Here is a 16479-nt window from a genome sequence, read left to right as displayed (position 1 = left end):
TTGTTTGAAATCATTTAAAAAATAATTTCTGGACCTAAGAGAGGTAATGGATATGTAAATACAGACTCAAACAGAAATTGGCCTATATAACATGCAAAATAAACTGTTATCACAGAGATATGTCTCGCCTTTTTGTAATTTTGATTATGCAAATGGTGAAATCAAAATAGCAATACTTTAACATCTTACACAAGTTATGAAAATATTTAAAGTCAATGAACCGTGACTGAGTTACATGGCTAAGCAATCTCCATGTAAATGAGATGTGCCAATGCTTATACAACTGCATACCAAATACCATCATGACCATTGACTTATTATAAGACGTTCCCAAATCTACATACAAGCAATAACTAGTAAACTATAGAAATGTTTCAAAGTCAATAAGAGGGGTGGGGCTTTATAATTTCCATGGAAACGATACTTGCAAATGATAATAAATGTGCATACCAAATATCATGTTGACTTGACATATTATTTAGCAGTTCATCTTAAACTGATCTAATAACAAACTAATACATGTAAACTAAGATAAGTTTCAAAGTCATTAGACTGTGACTAAGGGGTGAGGCCAAATATTCTCCATGGAAATGAGATGTGCCAATGCATATACAACTTAATACCAATTAATATTGGCCTACCACTAATGGTTCCCCTTGAATTGACCTAATCACAAACTAATACATGATAAATCAGAAAAATATTCAAAGTTAATAGAACATAACTAAGGGGGCGGAGCCAAATAATCTCCATGGAAATGAGATATACTGATGCGTACACAACAACATACCAAATATCATTGACCTACCACTTGTGGTTCCCCATAAACTAACCTAATCACAAACTAATACATGTAAAATAAATAAAAATTTCATAGTCAATAGACCATGACTAAGGGGGCAGAGCTAAATTATCTCCATGGAAACAGCATACCTGTGCCTTGCTTTTTGACTCCGTTAAGGCAAGACAAAAAACAATCTTTATGTTTGTATAAACCCACTTGAAAGCTATATTCTTCTTCAGGTAGCTAAAAATCAATTTTATTACAGATAAATTTCATATTTTAAAAAATCACTGTGACCAAAATGGGAAACTTAGGCTTGTTTTTCTTGATACAGGGTTGCTGCTCAAAAAGAAGGTATTAAATCAAGTTCTGAGTGGTGAACTTGAAATCTTTAATTTTAACATACACCGTAACAAGTTGGTTGACTGTTTTGGAATATCTGTTTCACAGATGACAACGAATAATTTCCATTTGTTGTAATTACATTCCCATCCCCTTTTTCCCAAATGTGAACTCCTGTATAAGACTTATCACTGGGTTTGTGCAGAATCTGCTTATCCTACTGGAGCACCTGAAATAACTCCCAGTTTTTGGAAGGATTCATGTTGCTTTGTCTTTTGTTTTCTATGTTGTGTTCTGTTTTTTGTCAGTTTCTTTTTTTATCCATGATGTTTATTTAATTTTGACATGAGTTTGAATGTCTCCTTGGTATCTTGTATCTCTCTTTTTCATTTGTGCTTTGTGTCTATTATTTTTTATGTAACTTATTTCTTCCTTGTACAGTACTGGTCAATTGCAACTGATTATAACTTTGATGTGCTGTTAAACAGTATAAGGTATGGAGAGGGTTGAACAATCACTATAAAATTTAACAATGACACATTATGTGCATGCCTATTATTCTTTTTTTGTTTTTGGTTCATGTCTGTCATATATGTTTATTGTAAATGGTTGTCAGAAATTAGGCCTTTAGATATCTAGTTTAAATTATTTCCAATTTTTCATGTCAGTCCCTTTATAACAAATTGTATGGTATAGCTTTTTCTTATTGTATAAATGGCGTAAAATGGCTCACAGTAGGTTAAATCCACTTCAACTGAACTCTTGTGGATACATGAAAATGTCCCCTTGGTCATCATACCTCATCTCCTTATTTTGTATTGTTGAGTACATAAAAACAGCAGTTAAATATTAAAATGTATAAATAAACATGTACGCAGACTGATATTTTAATATGTACAAAGAACAAACAAGTATAAATATTGGAAAATTGTTATTATTTAGTTGACGATCGAGTTCTTTTGTTCCAGCTATAGTTTGCTCCATATGACTTTGGTTTAAACTTGGTTTCTTTAACTTCCTCCACATGATACTTCCACCCTAAATAGAAGAAAAATCACAGCACCTTAGTTGATGGTATCTCTATATATATATTGCCCAATTTTAAGAAATTATCAAGTACACAATATCACTTTGTAGTGTACACAGGATTTTCAGTCAAATATTGCTCTTTCTAATGTTTAACATTGTAAAACAGGCTGAATACTTAGTTATATAGATTTCATCTCTGGAATATACAGGAACATGTTTTAGATTGAATCACTCGATGCTCTTCAACTTCGTACTTTATTTTGCCATTTTATTTTTTTTAGATTCAAGAGTCACTGATGAGTCTTTTGTAGACGAAAAGCTCGTCTGGCATAAATATAAAATTAAATCCTGGTATCTATGATGAGTTTATTTATTCACAATCACCAACATTCGCTGTTAAAATTCACGATCAAGTATACTTTTTTTTAACTATATCATTATGTAAGTTCTGTAAATCATAAGTGTCTGCCTTCTTTTAAGTACCTTTGTGTGTATTCTTTTACAAGACTTACTCTGTCATACGAACAAAACGTGGTCTTAAGTTAAGTGTTAGGTTCTTAATTTAATGCCCTAATTTTTTTTAAAAGAATCATAATTCATATTGGACAAATGTATACTTCTTTTATCAGTTGAAAAAAGTTGGTGAGATAGTGTTTTCAAAAGTAGATAATTAGGCTAAACTAGTATAAAACTAATTATATTGATCATATTAATACAGTGGCGGATTCAGAACTTTTCCTAAGGGGGGCCCACTGGCTGACCTAGGGGGGGGGGGGGGGGGGGCTCCAGTCATGCTTCAATGATTCCCTATATAATCAACTAAATTTTTCCCACAAAAAGGGGGGCCCCCTGGATCCGCCTATGTAAGATTTACTCATATACTTTAAAAATCATTTCAATTTAATATTTTACAACTAATAAACTAATTATTCTAAAAATTTAATTTTATTTATTACAAACAAAAATGTTTGGCTAAGTTTTACATGTTACATTGTTTTTGATCCAACATTTTTATACGACCGCAAAATTTGAAAAATTTTTCGTCGTATATTGCTATCACGTTGGCGTCGGCGTCGTCGTCGTCGTCGTTCGGCGTCCGAATACTTTTAGTTTTCGCACTCTAACTTTAGTAAAAGTGAATAGAAATCTATGAAATTTTAACACAAGGTTTATGACCACAAAAGGAAGGTTGGGATTGATTTTGGGAGTTTTAGTCCCAACATTTTAGGAATTAGGGGCCAAAAAGGGCCCAAATAAGCATTTTCTTGGTTTTCGCACTATAACTTTAGTAAAAGTAAATAGAAATCTATGAAATTTTGACATAAGGTTTATGACCACAAAAGGTTGGGATTGATTTTGGGAGTTTTGGTTCCAACAGTTTAGGAATTAGGGGCCAAAAAAGGGCCCAAATAAGCATTATTCTAGGTTTTCGCACAATAACTTTAGTTTAAGTAAATAGAAATCAATGAAATTTAAACACAATGTTTATGACCACAAAAGGAAGGTTGGTATTGATTTTGGGAGTTTAGGTCCCAACAGTTTAGGAATTAGGGGCCAAAAAGGGACCCAAATAAGCATTTTTTTTTATTTTCGCACCATAACTTTAGTATAAGTAAATACAAATCTATGAAATTTAAACACAAGGTTTATGACCATAAAAGGAAGGTTGGTATTGATTTTGGGAGTTTTGGTCCCAACAGTTTAGGAATAAAGGGCCCAAAGGGTCCAGATTTAAACTTTGTTTGATCAAAAATTGAATAATTGGGGTTCTTTGATATGCCGAATCTAGCTGTGTATGTAGATTCTTAATTTTTGGTCCCGTTTTCAAATTGGTCTACATTAAGGTCCAAAGGGTCCAAAATTAAACTTAGTTTGATTTTAACAAAAATTGAATCCTATGGGTTCTTTGATATGCTGAATCTAAAAATGTACTTAGATTTTTTATTATTGGCCCAGTTTTCAAGTTGGTCCAAATCGGGGTCCAAAATTAAACTTTGTTTGATTTCATCAAAAATTGAATAATTGGGGTTCTTTGATATGCCAAATCTAACTGTGTATGTAGATTCTTAATTTTTGGTCCCGTTTTCAAATTGGTATACATTAACGTCCAAAGGGTCCAAAATTAAACTAAGTTTGATTTTAACAAAAATTAAGTTCTTGGGCTTATTTGATATGCTTTATCTAAATATGTACTTTGATTTTTGATTATGGACCCAGTTTTCAAGTTGGTCCAAATCAGGATTCCATATCAAGTATTGTGCAATAGCAAGAAATTTTCAATTGCACAGTATTGCACAATAGCAAGAAATATCTAATTGCACAATATTGTGCAATAGCAATTAATTTTCAATTGGAGTTATCTTTCTTTGTATAGAATAGTAGTTGATAATATATGTTGGAAATTTACCAGACATGACTATGATGTCATTTTCTATTTTTATTTGCCAATAACTTTATGTAAATAACTTCATTGGAAATTTGCCAATATAAAATGTTGCTGATGAAGCTTTTTTTCCTTATCTTATCTAAAATGTTTTTAGATAATGTATGTTGGACATTTGCCAGACATGACTATGATGTCATTTTCTATTTTTATTTGCCAATAACTTTATGTAAATAACTTCATTGGAAATTTGCCAATATAAAATGTTGCTGATGAAGTTTTTTTTATTGTTTTATACAATAAACAATGTATATTCACTTTTACTACCAACCAATCTTTACCATTCAGTGATAACAAGCACTTTATTTTACATTTTAATATCTTATGATGTATTTAAAAGAGTAGTTATTGTTGCAAACTCCATTAGAAATTTGAATTGATATCAGTTTTGGAAAAAGGGAACGGGGATGTGAAAAAAAGGGGGGGGTTTAAATTTTTCTCATTTCAGATTTCATAAATAAAAAGAAAATTTCTTCAAACATTTTTTTGAGAGGATTAATATTCAACAGCATAGTGACTTGCTCAAAGGCAAAAAAAAAAACTTTTAAGTTCATTAGACCACATTCATTCTGTGTCAACTATTTAATTTTAGATTTAAAAAGTTTGAAGAAATCTTTAATTGATTTGTAAAATCTTGACATTTGTTTTGTGTAAAAAAAAACCATATAATGTCAAAAATTTGATCACAATCCAAATTCAGAGCTGTATCACGCTTGAATGTTTTGTCCATACTTGCCCCAACTGTTCAGGGTTCGACCTCTGCGGTCGTATAAAGCTGCGCCCTGCGGAGCACCTGGTTTTACTTTAATTTAAAAACAAGAGTGCACAATCTGAAATGTCTAGCCTGTTTTACTGTCCATTGATTGTATGTCTTTACAATAAAGATTTTTACTACAAATATCATATTAACATTTTTAAAGATCCATGACAATAAGGTCAAGGTCTGATACATCCTGTCAGACAGTCAGACATATCAACTAACAATTATTTCCATATACCAAATATAGCTGACCTATTGCTTAGGTCAATTGAAAACAGACCAAAACAAAATGAATCATGAAAATGAGGTCAGATTAAACCTACCAGACAGACATGTTAACCTTACAATCATTCAAGACATAGTTGACACACTGCTTACAGTAACCCAGATACTGATCTAATGATATAACTTTCACCTTGATCACTGATCCATTAAATGAGGTCAAGGTTAGGTGAAGGACATGTAGACATTGCAATGAACCTTTATACCAAATTTAGTTATCCTATTACTTATAAAAAATGAGAAATAAACATGAAAATTTTTTTTTTTATTTTGCAGACAATCCCTATGTCCCGCATACTGAGATTTTGTGGCAGGCAAGACAAAATCCAGACCTACCATTTTTCTCTACAAAGGCAATAGCATCCTCTGGTGTTAAGAATGTGCAGTTCAAGTTGGAGAGGGGATCTCCTCTGAAAAATAAATTTTAATTAGTTATAAAGACAGGAAAATCTACTGTTATAATGTTAACAAAACATTCTAGCAAAAGTTGTCAACAGTTTCTTTATACTATCATGACTATAGGGAATAGAAAAAGATGAAGTATTAAAATAGCTACCACATAAGATTTTTTTTAAGTTATTCAGTTTTGAAGATTAATAGAACTCAACATGACATTACCAGTACCTGGGTAATTGAAAAAATCTCAAAGAGCACAACAATAGTTGATGCTTGTGACTGTCTTGATTAAAATTGCAAATAAAATTGAGAAAGGAAGTGGGGAATGTGTCAAAGCGACAACAACCCGACCATAGAGCAGACAACAGTTCCTTTAATAGTCTTTGTTTTCCACTTGTACCTGTAGTTATTTGGATTAATGTCTCAAATACATCTACCCATTAGGTCCAAAATAACATATTCCTTTTTTCATTATGAAATGATTTTTTCCTACTCTTTAATAATGCATGTAGGTCTTGATCATGTAGAATACTCTGAATTAATTCTGCAAAATGAGTAATTATTGTGATGTTTTTAATATTGCGATAAATGCAACAGTATTATAATCGCAATAATTTAAATTCGAATTTTGATATTTTTTTAAATGAATTAAATACGATTTTTCTCTATATTGCAATAATACGTTGGCGCAATATTTTCTGAATTTCCAGTATGACCTACGTAGATGTCCATCCCATCAATGGATTTTCCCATCTCTCTTGAGTATCAAACTCAATTTTCCAGCGTCTTTGACTATATGTTCCTGACTGCATAGCATTTTTAGCTGGTAGAAATATTCTAACTTGACGAGTCTTTATCTGTTCTTCTGGTACTCCTGATAATACTGCAAGATCAGGCTAAAACAAACAACTACATCTCAGATTTAATATAAAGAAGAACTAATTTATTTAAAAAAATTATTTATATTATTATTTATATCATGATTTAAGTTTTTTATATATTGCTTTAATTTGTCCTGTACATGCACCTCAAGGCACACTGGTTCATAACTTGCTCTGTCTGTCATTACACCTTTTGAAATAAGGCCAAAGTTGTTGGCTCAATAAATTAATAAGGTGTCAGATCTTTAGTGCCATTTACATATTGACATATATATATATTGTAGGTCTGTGTCCTTGGTTTAAAGAATGCATGGTACATTTGTACCTCTCAGTAATTTGGGTAAATTTTGTTGAGTTGGAGACTTGCTGTCCAAATTTAAATTGACCAAAAATGTGTACTTTAATAATCGTTTTAAGAAACCCATTTGTATGTACTCAATAGTTTCACAGTAAACATAACTATTTTTATCAATACTGAATAGAACTTCAAAATCAACACACTTTATTATTTAAATGTAATTCATTAAATTTAACTAATATATAGAAGTAGAAAGAAAAACAGTATCTGGATAAACTAGATTAAGTGTTAAATTCTATATAGTTATAGTATCTTGCTACAGAAATCAAAGATAAAAATTTTATTTAATAGTGTACCTTTTCATCAACTATAACTTCATTTTTTTCACTTGTCTTTAGAGATTGATTTGAAGCCCTTTCAGCAGATACAAAAATTCCTCTGAAAAATAAAATATGTGGTTTTAAGGAACGTATGGTTTTGATAAACATGAACACAAGATTATACATGTACATTTGCTGCAACACTATGATCTATCCACCATGTTTAACACATTCTTATAAATATCATTGTTATCCTGGAAATTAAAAAGAACGTCATAGAAAAAACAACAACATGATAATACATTTTGTAAAATGAAAATGATTGAAAGTTAATAGCTTGTTGTCAAATTTCTATCATCGAAAACTTGCTACCCTCACCATTTAAAAATAACTTAAATTTCATTGGTCACAACTCCAACACAAAAATTAAGATTATAACAATATATAATTCTTATATGATTTGCATATTAGGAAATACTTTGATATGATTGGTCAAGAGGACTTCTGGTAGTTGATCTTGATGTTGGTTATTTTTGATAGATGACGTTGACCGAACTTCTTTTCGTAACCAATGTAAACAAGATGGCGGCGATAATAACACCAACATTAATAAAATTTATTTTCACTGTAAGTTAATGTTAAATATAATATAAACAGAGAATTTTTCATTTTTGTTATCTATCATACGATTGGTTGTACTTGTGTCACATGTTTTACCTATTTTAATATATATGCAACTGGTATGACCCCTTATATAGTAAAAGTTAACATTTCAAAGAAAACAGTAGACAGAATACAGAGAGTCTCTAAACGTATATATTGAAGTAGTATAATCGTAGTTCACATGTAGATAAACGCGAAAATCAATTGTCATCTATAAGGAGGTATAATAGTTGTGGTTTTTGTGATCTAAACACCATGATATTGAGAACTTCTGATTGGCTTATTTATTTTTCATTTTTGTTATCTATCATACGATTGGTTGCATTTGTGCATGTTTCAAACCGGGAGTCTTATCTATGACTAAAATTCAGTCTGATGACGGAGTCATATCTGGACTCCTTTTTTCTTGTTTTTCTCCCAAAATAACTCAATCTGAATAATCATAAGAATGGATGACAAATGCGACTATGCATGTTACCTATAGGACACAGAGGCATGATGATTGATTTATTGTGGAAGGAAGAGAAGGGACACACAAAATGAGGTCTTCTCCTTTAATAGTATAGATTGTATGAACATGATAAATAACACCTCCACGCAATGTCTTTGGTCCGAGACCACAATTAATTTGTAGTGCATTTCTTTCAGAACATAAATGAAAATTTAAAAAATCCCACCTGCGCTTTCTCAATGAAATTTCTACAGTGTGTTGTACTACTTTTGGGACAAATTAGGCCACACCAATTTGATTCCTTGTTCGACGGACCCGCCCGCATCTTTTTTTTTCAAAACAGAATTTTTTTATTTTTTTTATATTCCCGCTTCCCGCATCCGGAAATGTAATCATGTCCATTTCCCGCACCGTTGTTTTTGTAAATATTATAAAAAAATATCAACATTTGTTTTAAAATCACAGTCTAACCTGTATATAACGACTTTAAAGATAAAATCACCCCACCACAAGGTGTAAATATCTGTGAGAATATTTGTTTCGACATGAAACCTATTTATCCAAAGAGGGAGTGCTCCCATATAAATTTATAACAGCGTGGAAATACCTGTAAAGAACAAATAATTGGTTTCTTTCCCCCTTACTTATATTCCCTATCAAAACATGTTCGCTGTTAGAATAAAGTAAGAAGAACTTCTGAAGAAATTGCCTTCAACTGCAATTATATTGTATGCTGGCGAAACAAAACTATCTATATCCACTGCATGTTTATGCACCTGTCCTGATTGATTCAGGGGCCTGTCGTTCATCAGTTATCGTTTGTTGATGTTGTTCATAATTTGGTATTTTCCTGTTTGGATTATATATATATAAATTAGACCGTTGGTTTTCCTGTTTGAATTGTGTACGCTAATAATTTTGGGGTCCTTTATAGCTTGCTGTTTGGTCTGTATCAAAGCCCTGTGTAAAAGGCCGTACTTTGACCTGTGTTTGTTATAATCAGGTTGAGAACAACCCTCCCTCAGATAAGGGGTCATTTTATTGATGTAGAAAAGAAAATAGAAATACCAAGGATTTGTATAGTTCTTCTATACAAAACCTTTGAAAACTTAGAATTTTGTACTCAAAAAGAGGAGAGTTGCATCATATTTTAAACAACTTTTTTCTAAAAGAGGGGTCCACTTATTTTAAATAATATTAAACTGTTAAAGTAAATGTGTTAACATGTTTCAAGTCCAGGAATATTACAAAATTCTTGGACATGTTTTGATACCATTTAATACCAGATAGATATATAGTTCTTTGAGAAAATATGAGCTCTTGTATACAAGCAAATATATTATAACTTATATTGATCCCTCATAAAACATGTAAAAGGATATTTATAACATTAAGGGGTTGCCCCCAAACTGATTATGACTTGAATGGAGAATTGTCTCATTGTCAGTCACACACACATAGACCAGATTTAACTATTTCTTGGTGATCAGGGAAAAAATACATCAGAAATTAAAGAAATGTCAACGTACAAGTGATAAATCAAGTTTTAATATTGTCAAAATTTACTTTTTAATGTTTACAAAAAAAAATTATAATCGCTCGCCTTTACTTTTCAAGCTTCGCCTCAAAAATTTGCGAATTAAATATTTTTTTATTAAAATTTTCAAATCGCTCGCTGACCCCATATTTTGGAGTCCAAAAATCCGTAGAACAAGAAATTAAATTGGTGTGGCTTTATATCAAAATTATAGAAAACTTCATCGGCTCTAACTAAAAATATGGACAATTTTCTCTTTAGGGCGTTTTGAAATCTTTTGACAGCTTCCGAAGTGCTAATTTTGAACCTTTTTCAGCTGGACCAAATTACTACTTTCCTTTAAAATTCTGAACCCAACTTTTTTTACAGTGTGATTTCACCCCCCTACTTACAATTTGAGGCATAACACATGGAGAAATAAATTTGGAAGGGGTATAAAAAATATTGGCAAGTAACCCACTGTCAACAATAGGGACTATATTTGTGGACAACGAAAATCAAGGGACGAAAATTGTGGTCTCGGACCTAATAGGATAGAAAAAGTTGACCAATCTTAATACAACTTGGTATGACTAAAGCTTAATAAATTATAACACTGCTTACAAAGTTTCATAACAATAAGACATATATTATAGACAGTGTGTTAAATTCTATACTCAACTTTGCGTGTTAAATTTTGACGTTAAAATTGCAAAATTTCAACTATCAACATTTGGGGCTTTAAAAATTTAAATATTGCAAAAAAATACTTTTTAATTGCCTTAATATATCAATTATCATGTACTAAATGCAATAGAGTACTCATTTGATTTGTCAGACTTAGCATAATTATTCAAAAGTCAAATTTATATGAGTCTGCACCTAAAAATTAAAGTTTTTCAATGAAGGGAGGCCTTTCATGAAGATGTAATATTTTCCAGCAATTTTAAATTTGTGAAGCTTTTTGGTTGTAAATAATCCTTACATATGTATTGAATGTACTTTAAATAGAAAGAAGTTACAAATAACATATCATATTAGTTTAAATGGGTTTTAGGCCAAGTAAGACTTGAAATAATTTAGGGTAAATTTAGGCAGTGCCACATATTTACATAAAAAAATGCATATTGAGGCTATAAGAAATAAAAAAATTGTTTCTTTTTTATCATTTCTATACTCATGTGACATGATACAACACATCTGAACATAAAAAGACTCTTGCATTTAACTTTTCTTGCAGACAGTATGGTCTGATACAAGGATTTTTGCCTTTTTAGTGAAAAACTTGCATGCAATTTTAGTCTCAACAGGCCTAGTATATTTGAACCACTTGCTATCCTACAGAAGGAAAGAAAGATATTATGTGGAATGAAACAGGTACAAAAGACTTTGCAAAGTGCTTTTTATACAAATTTAGTCAGGTCTATATAATGGACTTCAACTTTTATGTACCAAGCTCCCCACTTTTGACTTCATCTCAATGAAATTTCAAATGTGTTGTACTACATTTTTGGGACAAATCATATCAAAATTATAGAAAACTTCATCGGCTCTAACTAAAAATATGGACAATTTTCTCTTTAGGGCGTCTTGAAATCTTTTGACAGCTTCCGAAGTGCTAATTTTGAACCTTTTTCAGCTGGACCAAATCACTATTTTCCTTTAAAATTCTAAACCCAACTTTTTTTACAGTGTAATTTCACCCCCTACTTACAATTTGAGGTATAAAACATGGAGAAATAAATTTGGAAGGGGTATAAAAAATATCGGCAAGTAACCCACTGTCAACACTAGGGACTATATTTGTGGACAACGAAAATCAAGGGACGACAATTGTGGTCTTGGACCTAATATACATATAAAATATGTATCTCTTATAATCATTGATAATTGAGAAAATATGGTTTTTTTTGTTTGTTTTTGTATTTGTATTTTGTAAATGTCGGCTGGTATCATTTCTGTATAGAAATTTACACCAATAAAATTATTTGATTTGATTTGATTTATAATAAAACACAAAATCATTCGTTTAAATGATAATAAGAATTTTTGCAGTTTACTTTTTATCAGAAATAAAATTTCATTGAGTACATATTTTTGCATTAACCAACAAATATATTCATGTGCCTATCCAATGACATAGATATATATATATACAGTTTACATGTATGTGTGATAGAGGTAATGAGTGTTGAAAAATATATTCCCCATCTCCAATTTGAAAGATTATAAGGATTAAACGCCTTTGGACTTTAATGATATGTTTGTGAGTAACTTGGTTCAGTTTATACACCAATAAATTCCTTTCTAAAGGCGTTTAATCCTTTAACCCTTTTCTCCATGGAAATTTTTTTTTTGCATACTTGATTCGCATAGGATTTTTTTAATAAAATGCTGAACATATGCTTTAAAGTATTAAGGCATTGCGAAAAACAAATATTTCATCAAATAAATTTAAGTTGGATATTCCGATGATATTCCTTTTCATATTGGATACAAATTTTATTAAGTCAACTGCAGACACTTTGTAGTCAAAGTGTTTCAACTGAGATACTACACAGGCGTCAAAAGGCGTCATTATGGAGTAAGGGGGGTGGCGTCAAAAAGCGTCATTATGGAGGAAAGGGATAATAACAATGGTTGTAATACTATCGGATATGTTCCTGATGTCGTAACTCCTTACCCTACCATTTTCACGAATTTGACTACCGAATAAGACTATTAACCGGATTTTTAATAACTTAAGCAACACGTCAGGTGACACATGTAGAGCAGAAGTTTTTGGTGGGGGTTCGTGGTTGGTTAGTCTTTAGTTTTCTATGTTGTGTCTTGAAGTTCTTCTGTAACATTATTTGTCTGTTTGTCTTTTTATTTTTAGCCATGGCGTTGTGAGTATATTTTAAATCTATTAGTTTGACTATCCCTCTGTAAGCCGTAACAACAAAAATCAAAAATAGCCGTTCTATTTTGGATATATATAGATAAATAAAGTTATTGATATGGGGACGAAGTCCCCTATTACAGTAGAAAATTCAATAAAAAAAAAAAAAAATCGGGAAAATTTCCCGAATTTTTCATCATGTTCATTGTACTTATGAACTCAAAATCGTTCAATTTTTTTTTTGTCGCGTTTTTTAATTTCCGGATCGGCGCAGAACACATAACTCTACTTCCTTCTTCCGGTCTTGTTGTCATGAGACTTTGATTAGTCTAGTAAAATATAGGAACTCAAGGAACACAATACCAATATTTCATTTTTAATCATTCTTTGTCTTTGGTATGAATAAACGTTACCTGATGCATTGCGTTTCTTTGCTTACATTGAGCATGACGTCATAACGTCATAAAATCTCAGAAGTTCAAAGACTAGATCAGAGGAACAAGCATTTCAGGGAAAGACTATTATTTTGGAAAAAATACATCAACTTAAAAAGAATACAACATTAGCTTTCACTGATGGCTCCTGCAAAGGAAACCCAGGTCCATGCGCGGCTGGGGCAGCTATTTTAATATCAAACAGTACAGAACATGTGGAGTTAACACAGCCAGTTTCCAATAGAGGATCTATTTTATTAGGGGAATTAGTAGCTATCAAGCTGGTAATAGATTTTCTTATAATTCCAAACAACAGAAAAAACACTGAATCCATCAAAATTTTCTCAGACAGCCAATCAGCAATTGGAATTTTAACTTTAAATTGGAAATCAGATAATTACGGCAAAACTATTCATGATATTAAAATCAGTATATTGGCACTAAAATCTGAAGGAATCATTGTTTCCATTGAATGGACCCCTGGACACGCTGACATACAAGGTAATGAACTAGCAGACCAACTAGCTAAAAAAGCAGCACAGGAGGCAGAAAAAATACAAAGTATTCCAATATTTACCAAACAAGATATACAAAAAGGAGCAAAAGACAGTGTTATGTTAAAATGGCAAAACCGATGGAACACCAGTGAAAAAGGAAGAAGATATTATGCCTTTCAACAAAATGTGAAAAATACACTTCCAAAAGACAAACCGTCAACTGAAATATATCGAATAACTACTAGTTTAAGAACAGGATATTGCAATTTAAACTCGTATAAATCAATGATATGCCCAGCACTCATCGACAAATGCAGCTGTGGACAAATAGAAACAGTTGACCATTACATGTATCTACTGGATTGTGAAAATTATGAGGAGGCTAGAGAAAAACTCCGCTCTGCACTCTATTTCATAACATCAAAACTAACACTTGAATCAGAAGTACTATTAGCAACAACAGAAAATGATAATTACAAACATCACATAGAAGATATTCAACATTTGTTAGGGGTCTTTATTAAAGATACTGGAAGGTTCACAAAATAGATAGTTAAGGATTTATAAGGGTTAATTATTTATTCATTATTTTTTTTTTTTGTGAATTAATTATTTAATTATTTATTTATTTATTTAGTTTCTCTGCAGTGCCACATCATAAATACAAATGTACTAATGAGTTTTATACAATAGAGACATAAAATTACCAGAGTGATTGAAATTACAGATAGAGATTATAGTGTCAAGTTGACACTTCTAAAGACTAAAGACTAAATAACGTCACAAGTAAAATCCCTTACAACAGAACCAAAATCGGAAACGTTACGGTATTTCCGTTTCTCTTTTTAACATGTTTGATTTAAAAAAAAAAATCATACAGACTTCGTCCCCATTCACAGGTAATACCTGCCTCATATTAGTTACAAAACTGAGTACCAGTACCAATTAACCATTTGACGCCAAAAAAAAATATCAGAGCTTTTGTTATTGACTTGTGATATATATACCTGCAGTTTTGGAGAGAAATATATTTCTTTAGGCCGTTACGGAGACCAAGGGCAAGCGATGTCATTTTTTTTTCAACAGGAAGTAGCAGCTGTGTTACCTCCCTTTTAATTTATTTTACATTTTCTTCCTCCTAAATGTGGTACACCGCATGTAGGTTACGCGATTCATTCGTGATCACTGTATTTTTAAATTAGCTCACCTGGCCAGAAGAGTAAAGTTAGCTTTTCTCGTCATTTGGCGTCCTGCGTCCGGCGTCGTCCTCCATCGTCGTTCACTTTTACAAAAATCTTCTCCTCTAAAACTACTGGCCCAAATTAAACCAAACTTGGCCACAATCATCATTGGGGTATCAAGTTTAAAAAATGTGTGACCAAGATGACCGCCATGACTAAAAATAGAACATAGGGGTAAAATAAAGATTTTGGCTTATAACTCTGAAACCAAAGCATTTAGAGCAAATCTGACAGTGGTATAATTGTTGATCAAGTGAAGATCTATCTGCCCTGACATTTTCAGATGAATCGGACAACCGGTTGTTAGGTTGCTGCCCCTGAATTGGTTCTTTAAAGGAAATTTTGCTGTTTTTGGTAAATATCTTGAATATTATTATAGATAGAGATAAACTGTAAACAACAATAATGTTCAACAAAGTAAGATCTACAAATAAGTCAAAATAACTAAACTTGTCAGTTAACCCCTTACGGAGTTATTGCCCTTTATAATCATTTTTCTTAATTTTTGTAATCTTTTACAAAAATCTTGTCCTCTGAAATGCTGAGCCAAATTTAACCAAACTTTAGAGCAAATCTGCTTGTGTAAAATTGTTGATCAAGTCAAGATCTATCTGCCCTGAAAGGAGTAGGTTCAGTAAGACCCCTTTTTGGCCCCAAAATATAACAGTTTTACAAAATTGTTAAAATGTAAACCTTTAGTTATTTATTGGACAGTACAATGCTTCTGCTACATAAATATGGGCCGTTTTTGACAGTACAATGCACATATATCCGGTACTAGCACCATTAAGTCATGCTAAATTACTGAAATCCTCATAATTCTAGCATTTTAGTTAAATTTTAGGTGACGGTTTTCGTGTAAAACGAAAGTGGCCGCATTCGTGTTCATCCTTAATATTGAAATGTAAGTTGTATTTTATGATAATACATAACATATATAAAGGTTGAGGATGAACACGGATGCGGCCACTTTCCTTTTTGGGAGCTACCATTTGATTTTTATGGGGGGGGGGCTAGGATGAAATTTGAAAAAAATAGGCAGGACAGGAGTTTTGAGTGAAAAAAAAGGCAGGATGTGACACTTGCAAAAAAAAGTCAGGACGACAATTTAGGTAAAAAAGGTCAGGATAAACTAAAAAAAAAAAAAAAAGGCAGGACCGATTAGAGTGAAAAATAAAAAGGCAGGACAGAGATTACAGCTAAAAAAATGCAGGACAAAATTTTTCATCCTAGCCCCCCATAAAAATCAAATGGTAGCTCC

General features: G+C 31.7%; 1 protein-coding gene across 1 annotated transcript; it reads right to left on the bottom strand.

Moving 5' to 3' along the window:
- Positions 1 to 1997: 1997 nt before the first annotated feature.
- On the bottom strand, positions 1998 to 15087 carry LOC143071303 (NADH dehydrogenase [ubiquinone] iron-sulfur protein 4, mitochondrial-like). The gene is made up of 5 exons (XM_076245531.1): positions 14985 to 15087; positions 7572 to 7653; positions 6757 to 6932; positions 5977 to 6050; positions 1998 to 2164 (listed from the first exon to the last, which is right to left on the bottom strand). Exons 1-5 carry the CDS (start codon positions 15047 to 15049, stop codon positions 2061 to 2063), a joined length of 501 nt encoding a protein of 166 aa, XP_076101646.1. The 5' UTR covers positions 15050 to 15087; the 3' UTR covers positions 1998 to 2060.
- Between the last annotated feature and the right edge of the window lie 1392 nt (positions 15088 to 16479).

The sequence above is a fragment of the Mytilus galloprovincialis genome, chromosome 4, assembly GCF_965363235.1.
Source record: "Mytilus galloprovincialis chromosome 4, xbMytGall1.hap1.1, whole genome shotgun sequence".
NCBI classification, from domain to species: Eukaryota; Metazoa; Mollusca; class Bivalvia; order Mytilida; family Mytilidae; genus Mytilus; species Mytilus galloprovincialis.
The sequence above is the reverse complement of the archived record's forward strand: the minus strand, read 5'-3'. Positions and strand labels throughout refer to the sequence as shown.